Below are 24,784 nucleotides of genomic sequence, written 5' to 3'. Positions count from 1 at the left end.
ACTTCTCAGTTATGAACCAATTTAAGTTTCATTTCTGTCACTGTAACTTTAAAACCAATCAATCCACTCTCCAGGCCTTGGTGGAAATACCAGGCTCTTGACAGGCAGCCACCCCTTCCTGCCGTCACCCTGGGAGAAGCAGGCTCACTGCCAGAGTCCACTCAGCAAGAGCCTTACCTGCACCAGGAGGTTCTGCAGTCCGATGACCAGGGACAGAACTTGTGATGCTCTCAGTGGAGCTAGGACAGTGTCCTCAGGGGCTGGCTGTGGCTGGGCCTCTGAGGGCACTAGGGCCACCAGGGCAGAGGAAAAGCTTTGTTGCAGGGCTGTCCGCAGGAAGCGTAAGATGGCAGCTGAAAGTAGGAAACTCCTTAGACTCAGTTCCTGTCTCCTTCCCCACCTCCCACCCAGCTCTGTCACAGAGGGAACACAATGAAGATAATAATGGGGTGACCATAGGCTAGTCTGGGTGGGATGGTCCCATCTCAGAATCTAGGGGCAGGGTTTTTATCCTCCTGCTAGAGGCCCTTGGCACATACCTGAGAGCAGTGCAGTCTTTTTCTTTGGAAAGCTGAGAGCCTTCAATACTTGGTCCAGTTCCACAGACAGTGTCTGGTGAACCTGGCAGGGCAGAGGGTAAAGGGATAACCCTCACATTCTGGGAGCTTGGGCAGAAAATAACCTGCCACATTAGTTCTTCTACCCTGACACATACACCCTGCATCCAGAAGGACAGAGGAGGCTACACAGAGTATTGTGTCTCACCAGTCCTGGATTCAGGAGCTTGAACAGGAAAATAAAGCCCATACCTGGAGAACCTTGCTTCTCCCAAATTTCCCCCATCCTGAGAGTTCCTGCACCAGGGAGTCTTTTCTGGCCTCATCTGTGGGTCAGTCTCCACCTCAGCCCACCATCCACCTAACTCAGCCCTGGAGTCAACAGCTCAGAATAAAAACCCTGGCTCTGCCACTTGCCAGCTATGTGACTGTGGGCAAGTCACTGCACTGCACCTCTCTCGGCCCACCTTACTTCCATCATCTATGAATGCCACCTGCTTTTACTCCCCCCACAGCTATTGTAAAGAATAGTTGAGGATCAGCATTGTGAACGTGCCCCTTAATGTCAAAGCAATGACCAAACTGAGGGGTTAGTTGGCGTTGCAGGTTCAAAGCTGTGAGTCTGCTCTGCTTTCCTTACCAGGAACACAAGCTGCCTAAAGGCAGCTTCTCTGCTTGGATTTGTCATATTTTGGCACAAAGCAATTTCTCAAAAATACTTGTTGACTGGTGGAATCAGCACGTTCCAGGGAGAAGAACCAACTTGTACAAAGGTATGGAGATATATGTAAGATGTTAATAGAGGAAGTTGTGTGTGAGGTTATGTGGGAACTCTGCTCAATTTTTCTGTAAATCTAAAACTGTCCTAAAAATAAAGGCTATTACAAATCAACCAAAAACAAAGGAAAAAAGGTATGGAGATGTGAAAGAGCATAGTTGACTGGGAGAAGAGCAAACACTTGGTCAAAAGACAGGGAAGGAGGGTGGAATGGCAGAAAGTAAGGCTGCACAGGGGCCTATAAGCAGGGTCTCAGCAGCCATGAAGAGAACAAAAAGGCTGCTGAAGGATTGTGGGCAGAGAGGCAGTGTGGACAGACTGTGGCCATGGGGATAGGAGAGGTGAAGGAAGGGGGAGCCGGAGGCCAGGAGATTGTGAACAGGCCACATTAGTGGTGAAGATGAATGATCAGACCTGAACTAGGGGGAGAGGAGGACTTAGAGTAGAGGTAGTTAGGTTATTAGCTTGGTGTGGGTTGAGGACCAGAGTAGAGTCAAGGACAAGGTGCAGGCTTCTACCCAGACAGGTGGCTGCAGGAGTATGGATGGGCCCAACACTCTCCCATAGAAAAGCAGGAAAGATTCCTGTCCCAAGTCGACCCCATTGGCAACTACCTCAGGAGCTATTATAGCATAGATCTGCCACAGCTTGCTGCCCACCCTCAAGGCCAAACTTTAAAACTGATTTCACTTCTACACAAATGAGTGTGCGCCTGGCTCTACAATGCAAAGACACCTCAAAGGCTAGAAGATGGTTTCTGTCTACCAGGAGCAGCCAGCCTTAGGGAGGACACACCTGAAGAAGGAAGCAGCCCCCAGAGGAGCTCACGCAGGGCAATAGGAGGACAAAGTCGTACAAGGAGGAGGGGCTGAGAGGAAACGAGGTGCTCTGTAGATATGTGCATGGCTCTCCTGTTCCCTGCATCACCTTCTCGAACAGTCACAATAACAGCTTACACATGTATGGCACTCCACAGCTTGCCACCCACCACTTCAAGATCACAGGCTGGATTCTGCCTCCTGCCCAGTCTGACAGTCCACTCCCCACACTCTGCCATGCAGTACTTCAACACTCTTCAAACGTATATGCCACATCTTAAGTTTGTGCAGCTTTAGGCCTTTGCTCATATCAGTTTCTTTGCCTAGAGTGCCTTTCCCCACTATCTTTGCCTGGTACAGTCTTATTTTCCTTTCAAGGCTTTGCTTAAAGACTACAACACAAGTTCCCCAAATGTGGGGTACACTGATTAATGTAAACTAACTTGACAACAGCTCTGCATATTTTCCCCCGTTTTGTAGGCAAGGAAATTGAAGCTCAGAGAGTTAAATACCTTGCCGAGGTTACACAGCTAATAAGCCACAGCTGGGACCAGAACTCAGGCTCTTTATCACTCCTTTGAGTGCCACTCATGCCCCAAAGTCACAGGAGTTGGAGACAAACCTGCAGACTGCCGTCGTGCTGCTGGGCAGAGCAGGAGGCAGTGAGCAGCCAGGCAGAGCAGAGAAGCGCAGTCCCAGGAGAGCCAGCCTTGACCCAGGTGAGTGCCAGCATCTTCTCCAGAAGCTCCATCAGGGTCATGCTGCTCAGGAGCACTGCAGCAGCTGTAGAGGGTTCAGCAGGGCAGAGGACACATGAGTTAATACAGAACCCCCAGCTCAGTGCCACCATGGTGCTTAGTTAGCACCTGATGGGTGCTTCATACACACACAGTAAATAAGCAAAAGGATGAGCTTGAGGCTCTAAGGGTCCCAGCTTCATTTCAGAACCACAGGTTAACAGAACCAGAAAGACCTTATGACCAACCAGTCCAGCCACAAACCCCCTTATTTATTTTTTTAAGAAGAAAAAACTGAGGGCAGCGAGGGCCACAGACACTACCTAGCACCCTTCCTCTTTATTATCCCAGCCTGGGCCCCAGCACCTCTTTTCTGACTGCCTGGTGTGGTCTGATGAAGGCTCCAATACAGGAAGTTGAAGGAGGGCTGTAGGATGTCGGTGTCAGTGGGGCTGCATTTCCCACACAGCTTGCTCACTGCAAGAGAGAACAGTCCCCAGGAGCCCCAACACTCAGCACTCCACAGCTTCAACACACACCAGCACTTGCACATTCTTCTCACACAATGGTCCTCAACTGGCTAATTTCAGATGTCAGTCTTGGGACCAAGCACAAACTAATTGTCCCTGATATTACCAATGGAAAGAAATACAGTGACAAATGAGAAGGCATGTTCATACCGTCCATCTGAACAGACATCAGGCAAGCAGCCCACAACTGCACATTAGAACAGGCTGCACAAGTTTAGGTGGTCAAAAGGCATCCTGTGACAGCACTTGTGCCAGTACAGACTCCAGCCTGGAGAGTCTCTCCAGGTCATGTAGGCCAACCTACCACCCTTAACAGAAAGAAGATCCAGTCTCTGAATTCTTCCAGCAACAGGGCACTCACCACCTTCCCAGGGGAGCTCTGTAACCATCAACACGCAGTTCCCTAAATTTGCCATATTCTCTCTCTCATATCACCTCCACTTGGCTAACCCCTTATCTCCTATTCAGCAATCAAGATTCAGCTCAAAGTTCACCTCCATCATGAAGCCTTCCTTAATCCCTCAAGGCAAGATTAAATGCCCCTTCAAGCTCCCCCAGCCTTCGTCATTACAGTTACTACACTGTAGAGTAGACGTCTATAGAACACATCTCTTTCCTCCTGGGAACGACAGCTCCTTGCTCCCCCACCCCCACCCCACAGATATGAAGCCTCCCTAAGTCTTCATTCCCTTATTTTGACAGCCACATCACACTTTACTTGGCTTGTGGTCAACCAGACAAGCAGACCCCCCACCATACCCTCATCCCTGAACTATAGTCCTCTGCCCCCAGTGCTCCTAAGTAAAAGTACTCAAGGGTTATATTACATTTCACATATGTTTCAGCCCATTATTCCTCCCTGTTAGAGGCCCTTTTGATGACTGTTTTTGTCACATACAGACCTCCCTCCCAGCTATCACACTTGGCCTGATAGGCTGGTGAAGACCAGTACTAGGCCAGGCCTGGAGACCCTTTTCAAGTCTGACACTGATCTTCTCATGAGAAAGCCTGGGTTCCAGGCAGGGAAAAAATCATCCTCACCTGTGGCCACAGGACCTGACAGTCCACAGGTACTGAAGACACAACTATTTTTCCTATTAACTTCAACCTTTCCTCAACAAATCTCCCTGAGGGTGCTGCCTATGAACTGGTGACTGCATTAATGAGCAATAAAAGGTCCTACTGAGGTGTGAAAAGAGGGCTAGAGAACTGTAAACTGGATCATCAGATCTTGAGTCAGCTGTGGGGTAAGGTGGAGAACTGAGCTTGTGCCAGGAAAAGTGAATCTACATGGCCTGTATCCATTGAAGGCCTAATAGGTGCCAAGCACTCTGGCATTCTACGTCTATTGTTACTCCTTACATAAACTCTAAATCAGGTACACACTATTATTTTACCTATGAGAACCAAAGGATCATAGAGGCTAGGTGATTGCCCAAAGTCACACAGCTAGTGACTAAAATGAGAACAAATCCAGCACTCTTGGAGCTTGTCACACAGTGATTTTTTTTTCTTTTTTTAGTTTCCCAAACATTTCCAGAGAACAAGCACAGAAAGATCTGGAAGGTCCCTTATCAAGAAGCCCACAGGAACATACTAACTCACTAGCTTCTTCCAAAAGGATGAAAGGATAGAAGGAGCAAGGCCCGTGCTACTGAGGGAGCACCCACAGCACGCCCAGCCCAGGGCCCTAACGCACTGTCCCAAGAGGCCAGGGCACCTTGGTGAAGGAGCTTCATGGCCATGCTGTCCAGTTCTTGCTCTGACTCGTTTCTCAGCTGCACTAAGGAGAGAAGGCTCAGTAGCAAAGGCAGGTTACCCGAGGCTGTGAGGAACAAGGAAGGCTCGTCAGGGATTTTGACAATCAAATCACCTTAAGGTCAGACAGACACCCCACCCAGATGTAAATGGTTTGCTGGGATGTACCCCTACTCCCTGTCTTCCTCCTTCATTTGGGAGAGGGACAACTGATGTACCGAGTGCCAACTCTGGGTTGGGTAACCAGGAATTCATTATTTCACTTAATCTTCTTAAAAATCATGTGAAGCGGGGATTGTTACTCCTATTTTGTGGTTAAGAAAACTGAGGCCCAGGGAGACTGACTGACATCTCCAAGGTCCCACAACAAGTAAGTGGCAGGGCCAGGACTTGAACTCAAATCTGAATCCAATGCCCATGGTCTTTCCACTGTATGCTTCCAAGAAATCTCATGGCTCTTAAACACTATTATCAGTTAGTTGTGGCTTATCCTTCCCTGAAAAGGAAGTACTCAGCTCCACCAGATACCCTTACACATACCCCCATCCTCAGTCAGGACTGGACCAAGTGAGCCACAGCTCTCTTCCCACTTCCTTTTGATTACTTAGAAATTTAAAAGTACAACTTCCTAAAAATAGGAAAAAACAAACCATTCCCAACCTTTCAGTGTCTGCATACTGTACCAAATATCAAGCCTCCTTGACTCCAGGAAGTCCAATTCCAGATTTGGAAACCATCCTTCTGGATTTCACCAGGAGCTTCCAATACATCACAGATCCACCCCCTCCCCAACCCCTGCTGGCTGCTGCTGCCTCCCCAGCGTTTCCTGCTTTCTATTTTTCAACTGGGGCTGCTGTTCTTGTGACAAACAGCTCTGAGCACATGCTGCACAGCGTGGGGACACGCATGCATTAAACACACCCACCCATGCTAAACACACAGAGACATTAAACACAGCACACTCACACTACACACCCCAAACCAAATATTTTCAGCACCCACTCTCCAATGAGACAAAGAAAATAAATTTTAGTTTGATGTCACACTGGCCTGACTTTTCTTTTGCAGAGAAAACTTTGATTCTCTCTCCTAGAGCAGACCTCATCAGGGCAGAGATGCCCACTTCTGTCTGACATTCAGGTCAAAACATGCCCCCAGCAGCTGCAGACTGACCTCCCGAGGGGGAGGCCCCATGTTCCACCAGCAGACGCTGTAAGATCAGCAGGAAGTGGCCTCGAATGAGACCACCCACTTGGACATCCTCATTCCTCCTTAAAAAGGTCCTCAGGATGATCAGTACCTTGCGGGCTATGTCCACGGGGCTGGAATAGATGAGATCCTGAGTAGGAGAGAAGGAAGCCAGAGCTCAGAGGGCATTATGGTTGGGACAGATGGACAGTGATGAGGAAAGGGGCTGGGAAAGGGCCCTAAATGATGGTGTCACAGAGTCTAAGGAAGGAAGCACTCATTCAGCACCTACTATGCACCATTCTGTCAAATAAGTCTATACTAAACACGAGAAAATAGAGACTCAGAAAGATTATGTAATGTGCCAAAGTTCATATACGCTAGTAAGTGGCGCAGGTAGGATTTTAATGCAGGTCTGCTAACTCCAAGTCCAAAGCTCTTTCTACTTCCCAGGATGCCTCTCACTTGCAAATAGAAGTATTAGGGTCAAGATGAGGGTATTTCAGAACAGGGGACCTTAAAGTGTGCCTTAAAGGAGAGGAAGGGGGGATGGAGATATCACAGGGCAGGGAGAGGATGGATTAGGACAGATTCAGGGCACAGGAAGGGAAGCAAGGATGAGGTCAGACTCCTTTTCTGCCATGGCATCTGGCTATTTCTGCCCCAAGCTTTAAGGGTTTGGTTTCAGAAGGTGGGAAGATCATTGTTTTTTGTTTGCTTTCAGAGTTATTTTAATGAGTATATGTTAAAGGCAAAGCCAGCAGAAGCCACACCAGAGGCTACCCCACTGATCGCTCCTGGCACCTTCCAGCTCAAACAAGCCAATTCCTTTGGACAGGTTAACATGCTGGACCAGTTAGGGCTGGGTGCCGTGAAATCAAGGTCACACACAGACTCCTTTTCAGGCAGGACAATTTCTGACACACAGAGAGACATGTTTACAGGGCACCCAGCCAGACAGATCTAGATGTTTGATCACTGGGTAGCACAGGGACATCTGGGCTGGGTTCTTCATAAACCTCCATAGCTGCCAGAGAAACAATTATAATATTGATAAAATAATTCATATTTGATGGTAAGATGAGAACAATTTTAACATAAAATTCTTCTTGCCCGTTTGGGCCTCCTGCCTCACTTAGTATATATTAGGCATCTGCGTTAACCAGACCTCCTTAGGAGATAATTCCTTCTTCATCTAGTAAGGGGCCATGATGACCCATGACCCTCTACTCACATTGCACATTTAGATCTGGATTGTGTAAATACTCAATAACACGTCATTTGATGTCTCAAAAACATATCACTGTGCTTTGACTTCTAAAGGGTGGTATAACCCTCAGAGCTTTCTGAAAGACTATATCCAGGTTATAATCTTCAGGTTGGCTCAAACAAAATTTTCCATTTCTTTGACTGACTATGGATTATTTTTTGTTGACATTATCGTAGCAGTCACTCAATGAGAATCTAATAATATCAGGTACTGTATTATGTTTAAACTGTAGCTATATGTTTGTTTATACATTATCTGTTTCTTCATAATAACTCTTCCAGGTAGGTGTCACCCCGATTTTTTCAAGTGAGGAAACTGGGACAGATTAAGTAGTTTGCCTCTCAAGAAAGCAGTGGCATTGTAAATTCTACTACATTATGAGTTAACGAATGGCAGGGATGAGATTGGCTTCATCTCTGTCACCTTGTAGGGACTCAGAAAACATCTCTGGAAGGAGAGAATCACAGAATGGGAAGCTAGAGGGAATCTCAGTTCATTTCCATCAGTCTTTTTACTTTACAGAGCATGAAGCTAAAGCCCAGATGAGGTGTGATTTGCTCAAGGTCACAGGGTCCAAGGCCAAACCAGTCCTGCTCCTTCACTGGCACATGGCTGCTTGACTGCCAGAGCTGGTCCCTTAGAAACCTGAGTTAGTAAATTTTAAAAGTCCAAAAATAAGGGGGCTACTTAGCATTTGGTGGTCATGGTAAATGCCAGGGGAAGGTGTACACCTCACCATATGAGTCACTGGGAAGGCTCTGGGTAGAGCATGGCCCACACTGGAGTCTCTCCTGCTCACAGCTGCCCAGAACTCTCTGGGACTGGACCGACCACAGTGACATGACCAAGCATGGAGCAAACAGAGCTTCTGTGATATCATTGTTTTTCACATCTAAACAACTCACATGAAAGGCCATCCATTGATAAGAGTGGCGATTAACAGCTTTGTTTTCAGCTATTAATTACCCATCTCAAAGACAGAAATTGGTATCAACACATATTTTTAGACTCTTTGTCCCTTCTTGTGGCTAGAAGCTGGGGAGAAATGGTAGGAATTATATACATGAACAGAAAACAAAGTTCCTCCTATCTATTCTTTTTTACCACTGATGTTTCTAGGATTTAATTTAGTGAAAAATTCATTAAATTAGGCTCCAGTCATAGTCACGATCTTTATAGTTATATGACCTTGGGCAACTCAATAAACCTCTCTGAGATTAACAAACTTTATCTGGTTCAGAGTTAGTCAATAATCAGTGAATGACAGTCTACCCTGCATAGCATACTGAGTGTTCCTACATACTCTTTCATTTGTCCCCATGTTATCTCCATTTTACATGTAAGGAAACCAATGCTCAGATAAGTCTTCATTTCCAGGTGCTACTGGTTTGTTGTGTCTGAGTCCCTCACTGGCCCATGGGACAGAGACTAGGTCTAATTCTTCCCTGTATCCCCAGTGCTCAAACAGCTCTCCCATTAAATGAAACATTGAATCAGGGTTGGTTTCTCTCTTGTTCTGAGAGTTAGCTAGGTTTACTGGAAATAACATTAGACAGGGAGTCAAAATCTGGGTTTTAATCTCAACTCTTGGGACCTTGGATAAATCTCTCTAAATCTATTTCTTCACCTATTTAAAAAGAAAAAATAAGATATCATCATTAATATCTTTCTCAGAAGATCTGAATTCTTTTTTTTTTTTTTTTTGAGAGACTTAGATCTGTCTAGACCCCTAATTCAATAGGTCAGCAAATATTTATAAGTACTTATTGTGTGTGAGGAACTGATTCTGAAAACTTTATCTGGCAAGGAAAATCCAGTATCTTAGCTTTGTCCCTTGCTACTCTGCCTGGCGTCCCATCTTGCCTTCCTTCCCTATGCACTAATGCTTAATTTTTAACCCACTCCTTCTTCTCCATTACTCCTTCTACAAGGACGAATTTGAGCCAAAGCAAGAATGTGGCCCCTATCAAGCCAACATGTGTGTGATTTCACAAGATGACAGATCTCAGGAATGGAAGGTGAAGGTTTAAGTCTGAGTGAGGCATGTGTGCATGTGAGTGTGAATACGGACAGACGTAGGTACCTAAGGATGTGAGATATATAATATGCAGGTGACCGCAGTTACTTCAATGAAGTCAGGGAGTCATGTTTATTGATGATAAGAATATCAAGGGAATACCTACTCTTCTCTAAAGGGCTGTGTCATTCTTCCTGGACTAGGGAGGGGCCAAGTAAGTGAACCAGCATTGAAGGCAGGGGTTCTAAATCAATTGTCTCATATGCTAGTGTGCTCAATCAGTTTAAGACCTGCCACTAGTAATCAGTCACTAAATACAAATTGTCTAATGTGTAAATATATAAATAATAATGAGAGGAAAAGAGACAAAATTAAAGACAGTGTGTTAGAAACTGCAGACAAGCAGCAGCCTACTTATATAAATGATGGACCTGATATAAATTATAGGAATGTCTTTCCTCATAAAAAAAATTGGAATATGCAATAAATTTATGACATAAAAAAAATTCTGGGTATGCCCAAGGGAGTGTGCTGCACATGTAACATTATGACAGGAAAGAGGCTGAGTCCCTCTGCAATCAGACATCTTCATCTAGATGCCCCAGGGGTCCCCTTTGACATCAAATCTTTGTGAGCAAAATCTACTTAAGAGAAGACAGGGATGTGAGAAGGAATGGTGAGTGAGGTCAGCATTTCATAGTTATATTCCCTGAGGACTACAGAGGCACATATCTCTTAGTGAGAAGACCTCCATCAGACTTAGGAAAGGGTATAGATTTACAGAAACCAGGTACCTGCCAGCCTAAAGGACCCCTACTCACATAAGAACAGTGATAAGTCCAGAGGCGGGTGCCTCGCCTCAGTAAACCAGCTCCCAGAGAGAGCGGGCCCACCATCTCTGAATGTAGAAATGAGCAAGTGGTCACCTACTAGCAAAATGAGTAGGATGCTGGGGCTGCTTCTGAGCACATGAAACAGAGCTGCTAAGCTGGCAGGAAGGGTGGGCTGCCCAGCAGAGGGGGCATCTTCGAGCTCTTCATAACTGCTCTCTTCCCAGGAGAACCAAAGTTCTAGGACACGGTGCCCAAACCTACTCATCAGCTCTGGATACAACAGGAATAACCTGAGCAGAAGGGGATGGTGGGTGTAGATTAGGTGCAGGTCCGGGAAGCCCTCTAGGAATTTTCTGATGGCGCCAACCACAGCCTGGAGGCAAAGAAAGAAAGGGGCTAAATACACTTTGCAGAGGACCCAAAGGACTCCAATCGCCAACAAACAGCCAAGACATAACTGGGAAAAATGCACTGGCTTTTCAGTGCACCAGGATATCTTCACTGGCTCATCCCAGCGCCTGCTAGTTAAAAGAAAACCCCACTGTGCTTACCTTATAACAGCAGTCCTCAGCTGTGGGTGGTTTTGCTCCCCAGGGGGCATTTAGAAATGTCCAGAGACTTTTTTGATTGTCTTGATTGGGGAAGTGCTACTGGCATCCAGCGGGAGAGAGGCAGGGATCTCACTAAATATCCTACAATGCACAGGACAGCTTCCCACAAAAAGGAGTTAAGCTGTGCAAAATGTTAATAGTGCCATGGCTGAGAAACCCAGCTCTATAATGATACTTAACACAGTGTGTTGTAATTATCAGCATGTGTCTACTTCCCACACTAGACTTGAGCTGCTTGAGGGCAGGCACTGTGGCAGATTAATCTGTGCACCTGGCATAGAGCCTGGCACAGAGAAAGCAAAGGGCAGATGTATTGAATCATTTATTAATCCTCAAAAGCCTATCTCTTCCTGTTGCACATAAAACAAAGCTCAAATTCCTTAATATGTTATTCTAAGAATTTTATAGTTTCAGCTCTTTCATTTGGATCTCTGATCCATTTTTAGTTAATTTTTGTGTATGGTATGAGGTAAGGGTCCAACTTCATTCTGTTGAATGTGGATATCCAGCTGTTTCAACACCATTTATTAAAAAGACTATTTTTCCTCACTGAACTGCCTCAGCATCCTTATAAAAATACATGGGTGTATTTCTGGACTCTCAGTTCTATTCCATTGATCTAGATGTCTATCCTTATACCATAACCACACTGTCTTGATTACTAAATCTTTTTAGTAAGTTTGAAATCAAGAAGTGTGAGTCCTCCAACTTTGTTCTTCTTCAAGATTATTTTAGTATTTTGGGTCCCTTGTATTTCCATAAAGATTTTAGGATCAGATTGTCTGTTTCTGGACAGAAAAAAAAAGAAGGCAACTGGGATTTTGATCAGGATTATGTTGAATCTATAGATTAATCTGGGGAGTATTGCCATTTGAACACTATTAAGTCTTATTTTTTACCAGTTTTATTGAGATGTAATTGACATATAACAGTTTAAGGTGTACAACATTATGATCTGATAAATGTATATATTGTGAAATGATTACCACAATAAGTTTCATTAACATCCATCACTTCACACAGTTACAAAAGTTTTTTCCTCGTGATGAGATTTTATTTTTTTAAGAGTGAAAGATTTATTCAGGGAGATACACAATCCATAGACCCAGTGTGGGCATCTCAGAAGGGAGAGCAGCCAATGAGAACTTTTAAGATCTACTTTCTTAGCAACTTTCAAATACACAAAACAATATTGTTAGCTATAGTCATCATGTTGTACATTATATCCCCAGAACTTATTTATCTTATAACTGGCTATTAAGTCTTCTGATTCATGAACACAGGATGTCTATTTATTTATTTAGGCCTTCTTTAATTTCTTTCAATAATGTTTTGTGATTTTCAGTGACCAAGTCCTTGCATTTCTTTTGTTAAATTTATTACTATGTATTTTATTTCTTGATGCTATTGTAAATGGAATTATTTTCTTAATTTCATTTTTGAGCATGTTTTCAAAGACTTAAGTCTACCTCCCAGCTTCTCTCCACTCTTATCTCTCATTTGACCTAGCCAAGCCACACTAAACTAGGCTTCCTACCTTGAATGGATAGACTGGGTAATTTCTCACTTCTGTATCTTAAATCTTGCTCAATTTTCAGCCTGAAAGTTCTCCCTTCATCACCTCCAACTCCTCAGCAAAGCCTCTCCTGATGCCACAATCAGATACAGTCTCTCACCCTGTGTTCTTTCATAGCTCTTGACAGTCCTCCAGCTCCAAGAGAGCACTCACTGCTGTTGTTTCCTGCCTTGTAGGTCTTTTTGTCTCTTTTGCCAAACTAGTGCTCCCTGAGGGCAGGGAATTTGTTTGATTCACCCCAACCCTGACAGGGACCCACATGGCACTTGGCACATGTCAAGTGGTCAGTTCACATAGGGAAGTTATAGAGTTTAATGGGTATAGAGTTTCAGTTTTGCAAGATGAAAAGAGTTCTGGAGATGGATGGTGGTGACGGTTGCACAATGATATTCATGTACTTAATATCACTGAACTGTTCACTAAAAACAGTTAAGATAGTAAATTTTATGTTTGTGTATTTTACCACAATTAAAAAAACCCTGGATAAATAGATAAATTTAATTAAATAAAAACAGAAAATAAAATTGAGGTTAAAAAATTAAGATGTGATTATATGTTGCCATTTATATAGTTATATAAAAATTTTAAAAATGCAAAATAATTTTATATATCATGGATTCACACCCAAGAGGGGAAGTCTGGAACCCTATAAGCTATCTTCTAAGTCTCCACACACACCACTGGTAGATGTGAAGAGAGGGCCTCCAAGAACCAGCCTTACCACCATTATTCCTTGAAGCCACCAGGATTATTCCTATTGTGTCCCTTCCCCAGCTTGTATCAGTCACCTCAGGAAGCTCAGAACTTCCAGATCATCCCCTTGTTGCTCAGGACATGCCTATTTCTGATCTCATCTCCCACTATTACTCACCTCCCAAAACCCTTCCATCATGCTCTCTAGAACTCACTCACAGTTGTCAGCAAATTCCCCATGTCCTGTACCTCTTCTTTGAATATTCCCTTCACCTTGTTGCTTTGATTCTCTCTAGAAACCTGTTTTGCCTACAATCTCTCAATCTCTCTTTTCACTCCCACCTCCTTAGTTCAAAACGCTTGGCCTCTAAATTCTCTCACTTACTCCCTTCCAGTCTCCTCTACCTGCCTCGGCCATTTATTCCCATGGTCATGCCTCTGGACCTTTACAAAGAACTGCATCCATCCCAGTGATCCCAATTTCAAACATCCCATTTTACCACCACCACTCCTATCTTTCCAACTCACTCCCTCTAATATTTCAATCCAACAATTCTCTGACCCTCGTCAAAACCAAAATCTTTGGAAACACTTACTCTCTCTTATTCTCACACCTTACTTACACTGCTGTGTCAAGAGATCCTATGGTGCCAACTTCAACATATACCCAGAAGCCACCGCTTTTTACCACCTCCTCTACTCTCTCTTGCCTGCATTATTGCTGTAGCCCCCTAATTGGTTTCTGCACTTCCATCCTTGTACTCCTTTATTCTGTTGTCTCAGAAGCCAGAGTGATCTTATTTAATTCAGCCATGAATTAAACCATAAGACAGTATGAGATCATCAAAGCAATAAGTTTAGAGAAAAAAGAAAAGCAGTCAAAGACTGAGCCCTGGGGTACTACAACAGTTAGAGGTCAAGGAGATAAGAGAGAATCACCAAAAGATACTGAGACATAACAGCCAGAGAGGCAGGAGGAAAACCAGGAGTACATGGTATTCTAGATGCTAAGTAAAAGCAGAGTTTCAAAGAAAAAGAGATGCTGTTTATAGGTCAAGTAATATTTTAGTCACCTAAAATATAAATTATTGGTTTTAGCCATGTATCTATTATTGGTGACTTTGATAAGTGCATTTTCAGGGATGTGGTAAGAATGAATGCCTAACTGGAGTAGGATCAAGAAAGAATGGGAGGAACTATATTCAATATCTTGTAGTAACTTATGATGATAAACAATATGAAAACAAATATATGTATGTTCATGTATGACTGAAGCATTATGCTGTACACCAGAAATTGACACATCATAAACTGGCTATACATATATATACATATATATATACACACACACACACATATATATATACACACACAAAAAAAGAAAGAATGGGAGAACAGGAAAGCCTGAAGCATCTTGTCATACTAGAAAACTCAAACTCTGTCAAAGAGTCGTGTTAAAAGGACTTAGGAGCTACCTTGAATAGGCTCCCACTGGCCAAAGATAGGACAATTTGATCCTTAAAAAGGATAATAACTACAGTGAATTGAAATCATCAGATATTTTTAAATCCATGAGCTCATAATAATACTAAAAAAAATCTTTGGTCACTTTTAGAGAATGCTAGGCAACCAACTCATTGTCTTGAAAACTGGTAATTAAAGGGAAAAAATCAAACATTCAATCTATGCTTCCTATACAATCTACCATTCAGAGTAACTGAATAATTGATGAGAAGTTTCTTTTTATACAAGTATTACATTAATAAAGAGAAAATGACAGAATCAGGATATTATTATTTCGCAATCCCTAATAAATTAATGGATCTAGGCAATGATCACTAATGGCTGCTAACACCACAAAGAGCCTGATTAACAATGATCTGGGCCCTCACAACACACTTCGTTAGATAAACTGTCACCTGGACATACCTCACATCTCTCCCCCCATGCACAAACCAGAGGTGATACTAAGAAAAGAGCCTGGGGAGTTGATCAAGTCTGAGTTGGGGTCCTGGCTTCCCCATCAATTAACTGTGTGACCTAGAGAAAGTTACTTTATTTAAACTAAGTCCTGATTTTATTATCTATAAAACAGAAATAATAATCTCTGCTTCCCAGGACTATTGAGAGAATTAGCTAAGTTACATAGGCACTGTATGTATCAGTACTCTACCTCCCTCCACTCCCCCACCACAGTCACTCACCTATCCACCCTCCCTTTCTCTCTCTCTCTTTCTGCTGCCTCCCTTCTCTATACACACACCATCATGTATCCCAAGGAACCATGATGTAAAGAGGTACAGGAGTTTTGGTTCATACCTCGGGTAATGCACCACCTTTGTCCTGGCAGATTGCAAGTAGATAGATGGAAGCTCTGAAGACCACCAGTGGAGGGTGTTCACCCTGGTCCTGCAGAGACAGGAGGAAGCTTTGCACAGCCACAAATAACTCCGCCTCTGAGACAAACCTGTGGATCAAGGAAAGTCTGAGTAAAAAAGGCAGATATGGCTATCTTACCTTGCCACATCCTCCCTCAGCCACTATTCTTCTGCCCTAGCATGTCCACAGCCTTGTGACACCTTGTACAAAACTGTGCTATATATACTTAAAACATTGTCACATATGCACAGCACATAGTTCTATGCATTGTGCAAGGCTCTGTTAGAGGCCAGAGACTCCTCATTCACACCTAGAAGGTGAATCATCAGCCAGCTGGAGCAGCAGTGTTAAAGAGCAGGATGCCAATTCGGGGGTTCAGGAGGCCCTGCTTTAGCAGCCAGCCCACCTTTCTCTTCTTGTATCTATCATTAACATTTGCGTGTTCTGGGGGGAGGGTATAACTCAAGTGGTAGAGCTCATGCTTAGCATACACAGGGTCCTCCCCAGGTTCAATCCCCAGTACCTCCTCTAAAAATAAATAAATAATTAAACTTAATTACCTCCCCCCTCCAAAAACAGTTTAGTTAATAGTATTAAACCCTCATGCATATGATCAAATGATTTTCAATGAGGGTGCCAAGACCATTCAATGGGGAAAGGACAGTCTTTTCAACAAATGGTGCCAGGAAAACTGGATATGCAAAAGAATAAAGTTAGACTCTTACCTAACACGATATAAAAGAAAATCAACCCCAAATGGATCCAGACTTAAATGTAAGACCTAAAACTATAAAACTTCTAGAAAAAAAAAAAAGGCAAAAGTTTCATGACACTGAATTTGGCAATGATTTCTTGGTTATGACACCAATGGCACAGGCAACCCACAAAATGGGAGAGATCATTTGCAAATCGTATATCAAAGAAGGAATTAATACCCAGAATATACAGAGAACTCCTAAAACTCAACAACAAAGAAACTCAAACAATCTAATTCAAAAATGGGCAAAGGATTTGAATAGACATTTCTCCAAAGAATATATACAGATGGCCAATAAGCACATGACAAGATGCTCAACGACACTAATTATTAGGGAAGCGCAAATCAAAACTATGAGATAATAACCTCACATCCATTAGGATGGCTACTATCAAAAAAGTAAAAAATAAAAAGTTTTCGAGAGGATGTGGAGAAATTGGAAAACTTGTGCACTGTTAGTGGGAATGTCAAATGGTATAACTACTGTGGAAAATAGCATGATATTGCCTCAAAAAAATTAAAAATAGAACTACCAGATGATCTGGCAATTCCACTTCTGGGTATAAACCCAAAATAATTAAAAGCAGGGTCTCAAAGAGATATTTGTCCACCCTTGTTCACAGCAGCATTATTCACAATAGCTAAGAGGAAGCAACCCAAGTGTCTATTGACAGATGAATGGATAAGCAAAATGTAGTATACACATATACAATGGAATATTATTCAGCCCCCAAAAGAAAGGAAATTCTGACATATGCTACAGCTGATGAATCTTTAAGACATTATGCTAATTGAAACAACCAGTCACAAAAAGATAAATACTGTATGATTCTACTATATGAAGTACTTAGCATAGTCAAAATCATAGGGACAGAAAGTAAAATAGTGGTTACCAGGGGCTGAGGGCAGGAGGGAATGGACAATTATTGTTTAATGGGTATAGAGTTTCAGTTTTGCAAGATGAAAAGAATTCTGGAGATGGATGGCAGTAATGGTAGCTCAACATTATGAATGTATTTAATACTATTGAACTGTATACTATAAATGGTTAAGATGGTAAATTTTATGTTTGTGTATCTTACAATTTAAAAATTAGGAAAAATAGTAATGTGCCAATGTTGATGTCTTAGTTTGGTAAATGTACCATAGTTATGTTGGTATTAGGAGAAAATGGGTGAAGAGTATAAGGGAACTCTGGGTATTGTCTGTAACTTTTCTGTAAATCTATAATTACTCCAAAATAAAATATTTATTTAAAAACTAAAAATAAAATGTATAATAGCCATAATATAAATATTATACTACCAAAAGAGTAAGGTACATGTACTAGCATGGAAAGATGTTCAAGATACACTGTTAAGTTAAAAAACAAGCTGAAGACCTTATATTATATCCCATTCTGTGTATTTTTTTGAAAGAAGTATATTTGTGTTTTTTAAAACACAGAAGAGGGTAACAACAGTTAACTCCAGCAGATGCATAGGGAAATATTTTAACTTTATATTAAATCATTTTACTTGAATTTTTACAATCAGCATGATTCTTAAAATAAGAAAAAAAACTTTTAAAGAATCATATTGGTCAAGTGATTTTCAATGAGGGTGTCAAGACAATTCAAAAGGGGAAAGAATAGTCTTTTCAACAATTGTGCTAGAACATCTGTATAAGCCACATGCAAAAGAACTAAACCCTTACCTCACACCATCACAAAAGTTAACTCAAAATAGCTATATATAATAGGTAAAACTATAAGGGAAAAGAACTACAGAAGAAAATGTAGGAGTAAATTTTTATCATTTTGGGTTAGAAAATAGTCTCTTAGAATCAATACCAAAAGCATAAATGATAGCAAAAAAAATACACAAATTTCATCAAAATTAAAATTTGATTTCACCAAATTTAAAAAATTTTATGCTTCAAAGGACATCATCAGGAAAGTGAAAGGATAACTAACAGAATGGGAGAAAAAAATTGCAAATTGTATATCTGATAAGGAACTTATATCTAGAACATATAAAGAACTCTTACAACTCAGTTAAAAAAGGGGTAAAAGATCTGAATTTATCCAAAGAAGGTATACTAATAGCCAAGAAGCACATGAAAAGATGCTCAACATCATTAGTCCTTAGGAAAATGCTAATCATTAGTCCTTAGGGAAATGCTAACCACAACACAAAAACCACTTTATACCCAGGAGGATGGCTATAGTCAAAAAGATGGACGATAACAAGTGTTGACAAGAACATGGAGAAACCAGACCCTTCAAATATTGCTGGTAGGATTGCAGCCACTCTGGAAAACAATTTGGAAGTTCCTCAAAAAGTTAGACATAGTATTACCATATGACTCCTCAATCCTACACCTGGCATATAAAGAAAAGGAATAGAAAACGAGTTCTCAAATAGATACATGTACACGCATATTCACAGCATTACTATTCACAATAGCCAAAAGGTGGAAACAGCCCAAATGCCCATCAATGAATGAATGGATAAACAAACTGTGGTACATGCATACAATGGTATATTATTCAGCCATAAAAAAACAGATACATGCTACAAACATTATGCTAACTGAATGAATCTTGAAAACTTTATGCTAAGTGGAAGAAGCCACGTGCAAAAGGTCACATATTATATGATTCCATCTATAGGAAATGTTCAGAATAAATCCATAGAGACAGAATGCAGATTGTTGGTTGCCAGAAGCTGAGCAGAAGAAGGAATGAGGAGTGACTGCTTAATAGGTAGGAGGTTTTACTTTGGATTAATAGAAATGTTTTGGAACTAGACAGAGGTGGTGGTTGCACAACATTGTGAATATACTTAATGCCACTTTAAAATGGTTAATTTGTTACATCTATCAAAATGCATCAAATTGTACATCTGAAATATGTGTAGTTTACTGTACAGGAATCATACCACAATAAAGGTGTTTTAAAAAATGGTTAATTTGTGTTATATAAATTTTACCTCAATAAATTTTTTTTAAGTTTAAGGAAGAATAGTCCTTTGATTTTAAATTTTAATGGTATGTATAGTAATTTTTAAAACCAAAGTAAACCACTGAAATTTTTTTCAGTCAACGAACAACACTTTCAGGGATATCAAGGAATTCACATTAGCATCCAGGCCTCTGTCTCTCAGCACTGTGACTATCCATCTGTCTCAACTCTCTCTCCAAAATGTGAGCCCCTCAGGAATACAAGCCATTTCTCACTTACCCCTGTGTCCCCAGTGCCCAGCAGCAGGCTTGGAAAGGATGCCTCTGTAACTATTTTTTGAACTGAACTTGGCTACAGATGTTGGTCCTAGAACCAACCATCAGCCACCAGCTCTGAGCACTGACCTGTCCCCGTGGATGTAGGCCAGGTAGAAGAGGAGCAGGATGCAGTACTGTCTCTGGCGAGCAGCTCCCTCCACATACTGGCGATCCAACAGAAAAGCAAGGCTTTCAGGGCTCCTGCTGTTTATCTGGGGCAGCCCGTGCTGAAGGAGCTCAGACACCGCAGAGAGTTCTGGGCAGGGAACAGGCAGGAGAAAGCCACACAGAGAAAATGGGAGAGCAGATAATGAGCACATGAGTATCTACTACATACAGAATACTGCACAGGGTAGCAAGGATACATGCAGGATAAAAGGAAATCAATCTCCTCTTTCTCTTTACCAGGAGAGACTCAAGGTAACATGTGGAAGGACATGGATATATTCATTCACTTGACAATGTTCACTGAGTGGCTACTCTAGGTCAGGCTGTGAAACACGGGCCCTACCCCCAGTAGCTGGCAGCTGGTAGGGAAATACAGATAATGAGACAGATAATTGCAGGACATGTGATCGGTGCCACATTCAAGTGTGGAAAAGAAAGTGACTCATGCCACCTGTGATGGAGAGGGCAGGTTCAAAGAGGAGGGAACTGCGGAAGGTAATACACAGGCAGAGAAAGGAGAGAAGAGACTCCTTGAAACAGGAAGCAAGGTGTTCAGAGGCATGGAGGCATATATAAGGACATGCCATGTTTAGAGGGCAGCAAGTTCAGTGTGACTGGACCATCAGTTAATAGATGTGGAGTGTCAGGAGTTTGGGAACTGTGTGATGTAATTTGTAACTGCACTGTGAAAGACCCTGAATGCTGAGTATAGAATCTGGATTTTATCCCGAGAGCAGATTCCTAGATTTCTTATGGAATCTCTGTTTCAAAAAACAAAGAGTATTTTAATACCTATGAAAGAAAAGGACCTCAGGGCTTAAATTTTGAATAAAGTCAACTTACCCTTATTTTCCACATTTCACCAAGGACAAGAGAAAACTCTTATCACTGTGAGATATGCCCCACAGACTGATGTTTGGGGACAACGGCTGAAGGCCAGGGGAGTTAAAAATGTTAAGACTTGGTTTTCAGATAGATCTTCCAGCAATCAGTGAAGATTGGTTGGAGGATGAGAGACTGAAAGCAGGGGGCCAAGTTAGAGGTCAAATGAAAGAGTCCATCTTGCCAGCGCAGTGGGCCAAGTAGAGGGTGAGAATGGAAAATGCCCCACACCCATGTGGTCGCAGAGCCAGGTCAGGTTTCCTAATTCTAAGTTTAGAGCTTTTTCCACCAAAGCACACTATGATCAAGCATAATATCCTTGAGCCTCACACATCCACCTGCCCTTTCTCCTGTTGTATAAAAGAAAGAAGCAGTCTGTAAGGTTGGCTGCTCTTCCTGGTGCTCTGGGATTTGACAAGATCTCAGGGTCTGAGGGGGCAGATGTGTGGGACTCCTCTTATTCCAACGAGAGAGGGAGCTGCCAGCAGCAGGGAGCTGGTGCTCGTGAGCACAAGAGGCTGTGGTGATCTGACTGCCACCAAGGCTATGTCATCGTGCTGCTCTCTGCAGGCCAGACCATGCCTGAACAGGCAGAGCTGGGCCCCACACAGAGAGCAGTGGGCAGTACAGTGAGAGAACTAGGAGCCAAGCCACATTGGAAGGAGTGAAAATGCTCACCTGTGCTTCTGTCTCTCAGCATAGTGTCTGAGAAAGACAAAGGAGAAAGTGATTTGGGAAGGGTGGGAGGAGAAGACACAATCCACATAAATGTAAAAAGAGGAAACCCAGCCAGCATCAATTCTCACCCACAAAGAGGGCACAACATTTGTTGAATGAGTGAATAAAACAATGATTAAATTGTTTTATCTTACAGCAAGAGGGAGAGGTCTAGGATAGAGGAACTCCTTAGGATAGAGAACATACCATAATGATCATTGTCTCCACAGCTGCACCTAGGCCTCCCCTGGCATGTAGCAGAAGCTCAGTGAACATTCAGCAAAAGGAAAAACTTCCAGCTCTCAGCCCTGCATCTGCTGTTCCCCCTGCCTAGATTCTGCATGGGGTTCCTTCACCTCACTCAGACCTCTGCTAACATGTCACCTCCTCACCTCCTCATGACCACCCTATCTAGAATGTACTTCCTCCTCCCATCACTATCACTTCACCCAGTTTTATTTTTTTCATAGCATCTATCCATTCCTGACATTGTATCTATGTATTTACTGTCTGCCTCTCCCACTTCATGAGAACAGGACTTTGTATCCTTATCAGTAGTTCCTGAAATAGTTTAGCACACAGTAGGTGCTCAAGAAATATCTCTTTTGTGTATATATATATTTTTTTAATTGAAGTATAGTTAGTTTACAATGTTTTGTCAATTTCTGGTGTACAGCATAATGTTTCAGTCATACATGAACAAACATATTCATTTTCATATTCTAAGAAGTATTTCTTGAATGGAGGAACAAAGAAATGGAACAGGCTGTTCAAGATACTTTGAGCAGTTTAATCCAGAATATATAAACAGCTCATACAACTTAATAACACAAAAACCAACAACTCAATCTAAAAATGGGCAGAAGACATAAGCAAGCAATTCTCCAATAGGCATGTGAATAAATGCACAATATCACTAATTATCAGAGAAAGGCAAATCAAAACTACAATGAGATGTCACCTCACACTGGTCAGAATGGCTATCATTAAAAAGTCCACAAACAGTAAATGTTGAAAAGGGCGTGGAGAAAAGGGAACCCTCCTATACACTGTTGGTGGGAATGTAGTTTGGTGCAGCCATTATGGAAAACAGTATGGAGATTCCTCAAAAAATTAAAGATAGATTTACCATATGATCCAGCAATCCCACTACCAGGCATATACCCAAAGGGAACTTTAATTCGAAAAGATACATGCACCCCAATGTTCATAGCAGCACTATTTACGATAGCCAAGACATGGAAACAGCCTAAATTTCCATCAACAGATGACTGGATAAAGAAGATGTGGTATATTTATACAATGGAATACTACTCAGCCATAAAAACCAACCACATAACGCCATTTGCAGCAACATGGATGCTCCTGGAGAATGTCATTCTAAGTGAAGTAAGCCAGAAAGAGAAAGAAAAATACCATATGAGATCGCTCATATGTGGAATCTAAAAAAAAAACAAATAAAGCCTAAATACAAAACAGAAATAGACTTACAGACATAGAATATAAACTTGTGGTTGCCAAGGGCGCAGGGTGGGAAGAGATAGACTGGGATTTCAAAATTGTAGAATAGATGAACAAGATTATACTGTATAGCACAGGGAAATATACAAGATCTTATGGTAGCTCACAGAGAAAAAAATGTGACAATGAATATATATATTTTCATGTATAACTGAAAAATTGTGCTCTACACTGGAATTTGACACAACATTGTAAAATGATTATAAATCAATTAAAAAATGTTAAAAAAAAAGAATAAATTAATGCCATCTGCAGCAACATGGATGGACCTAGAGATCATCATTCTAAGTGAAGTAAGCCAGAAAGAGAAAGAAAAATACCGTATGATATCACTCATATGTAGAATCTTAAAAAAAAAAAAAGGACATTATAAACTCATCAACAGAACAGAAACGGACTCGCAGACATAGAAAACAATCTTGTGGTTACCAGGGAAAGCAGGTGGGAAGGGATAAATTTGGGAGTTTGAGATTTGCAAATGTTAGCCACTATACATAAAAACAAATTTTTAAAAAATTCTTCTGTATAGCACAGAGAAGTATATTCAATATCTTGTAATAACCTTTAATGAAAAAGAATATGAAAACAAATATATATGTATATGCATGACTGGGACATTGTGCTGTACACCAGAAATTAACATATTATAACTGACTGTACTTCAATAAAAAAATTGTTTTTAAGATACTTTGAGCAGAGTCTCTGGAGGTAACAAGCAGAGAGCAAGAGGCCTGGTGTGAGGGACGATGCAGAGAAGATGGTCACGGGGAGGAACTGGTCTTGATGAACTTTAGGGTCTTTTTGACCCTTAAAATCTAAAGGTCCAAGAGCCTTGGATTCCATGGCTTTCTGATTCTATTATCTCACCTCCCTAGGAAGCAACCTACAGTTTCATCATTCCATGATTCCGTGGTTCCTCTAGGTGGCTTTAAGCCAAGATATCTTACCATTGTTCTGGCTCACTACTCAGCGAATCAGCAAGGCATCCAGACTCTAAAATACCACGGACCTCATGAGTGGTCAAACTACAGCATCTTACCTTCTTGGGAAGGTAGTCCTGTCTTCTCTGGAGCTGAGAGGAGGTTAATGCACATGTAGTAGAGGAAACTGGAACACACCTGGTTTAGGGCTGAGTGACTTAGAGGGAGAAGAGGAAAAGAGAACAAGAGAAAGAACATTGCTACTTTGGCTAGGACAGCATTATCCCTGCCATGTACTGAAGCACCACTGCTTTGTGTCAGAGCCCAGTGAAATTCTAACTATGGCCCTGGTAGAGAAGGCCCAGAGGTGGCTATGAAAAGTAAGTATGGAACCTGCTGCCCACAGATGTAACTTAGGCACTTGGCCCATATAGGCATTCACTAAAAGTTGACTGAAAAAAATAAATCAAGGAGGGCTAGTAAGCTCCAATTTAGTAAAACATATAACCAAAAGTGTTCTTGGATCAGGGAAGGGCTGGGAGTACCAGAAAAGAGGAAGGTATTGAACCAAAAATGGGTAGTTAAGAAGAAATACAAACATCCAACATTAAGACTTGGAATCCAGGTGGATCCCCATATTCTCTCCTGAAAGTTTGCTGTTGTATTCAGAGATATGGAAGGAGAGCTAGATACTACACTGTGGTCACCTTGAGGGCTATAGGCAGTAACAAGTGGAATCTGCCAAGTAAATGCAGAGACAGGTGGTAAATCAAAAATGGGGAGGCACAGAAGGCTGCTCTAAAAACCTAACAA

The 24,784-nt window shown here is 41.9% G+C and overlaps 1 protein-coding gene across 1 annotated transcript in view; it reads right to left on the bottom strand.

Moving 5' to 3' along the window:
• The window catches only part of MEI1 (meiotic double-stranded break formation protein 1), a 58,487-nt gene that overhangs the window by 7,563 nt on the left and 26,140 nt on the right, over positions 1–24,784 (bottom strand). Inside the window, exons 17-26 of the mRNA XM_010960224.3 lie at positions 24,091–24,188; positions 19,851–20,019; positions 15,686–15,833; positions 10,584–10,859; positions 6,352–6,517; positions 5,141–5,245; positions 3,257–3,367; positions 2,776–2,936; positions 540–621; positions 178–353 (exon numbers count right to left, since the gene is read on the bottom strand). Coding sequence (XP_010958526.2) covers positions 178–353; positions 540–621; positions 2,776–2,936; positions 3,257–3,367; positions 5,141–5,245; positions 6,352–6,517; positions 10,584–10,859; positions 15,686–15,833; positions 19,851–20,019; positions 24,091–24,188 — 1,492 coding nt within the window. The remainder of the gene's footprint in view (positions 1–177; positions 354–539; positions 622–2,775; positions 2,937–3,256; positions 3,368–5,140; positions 5,246–6,351; positions 6,518–10,583; positions 10,860–15,685; positions 15,834–19,850; positions 20,020–24,090; positions 24,189–24,784) is intronic.

Source organism: Camelus bactrianus, chromosome 12, assembly GCF_048773025.1.
Source record: "Camelus bactrianus isolate YW-2024 breed Bactrian camel chromosome 12, ASM4877302v1, whole genome shotgun sequence".
NCBI lineage: Eukaryota > Metazoa > Chordata > Mammalia > Artiodactyla > Camelidae > Camelus > Camelus bactrianus.
Note: the sequence above shows the minus strand (reverse complement) of the source record. Positions and strands in the feature narration are given on the sequence as shown.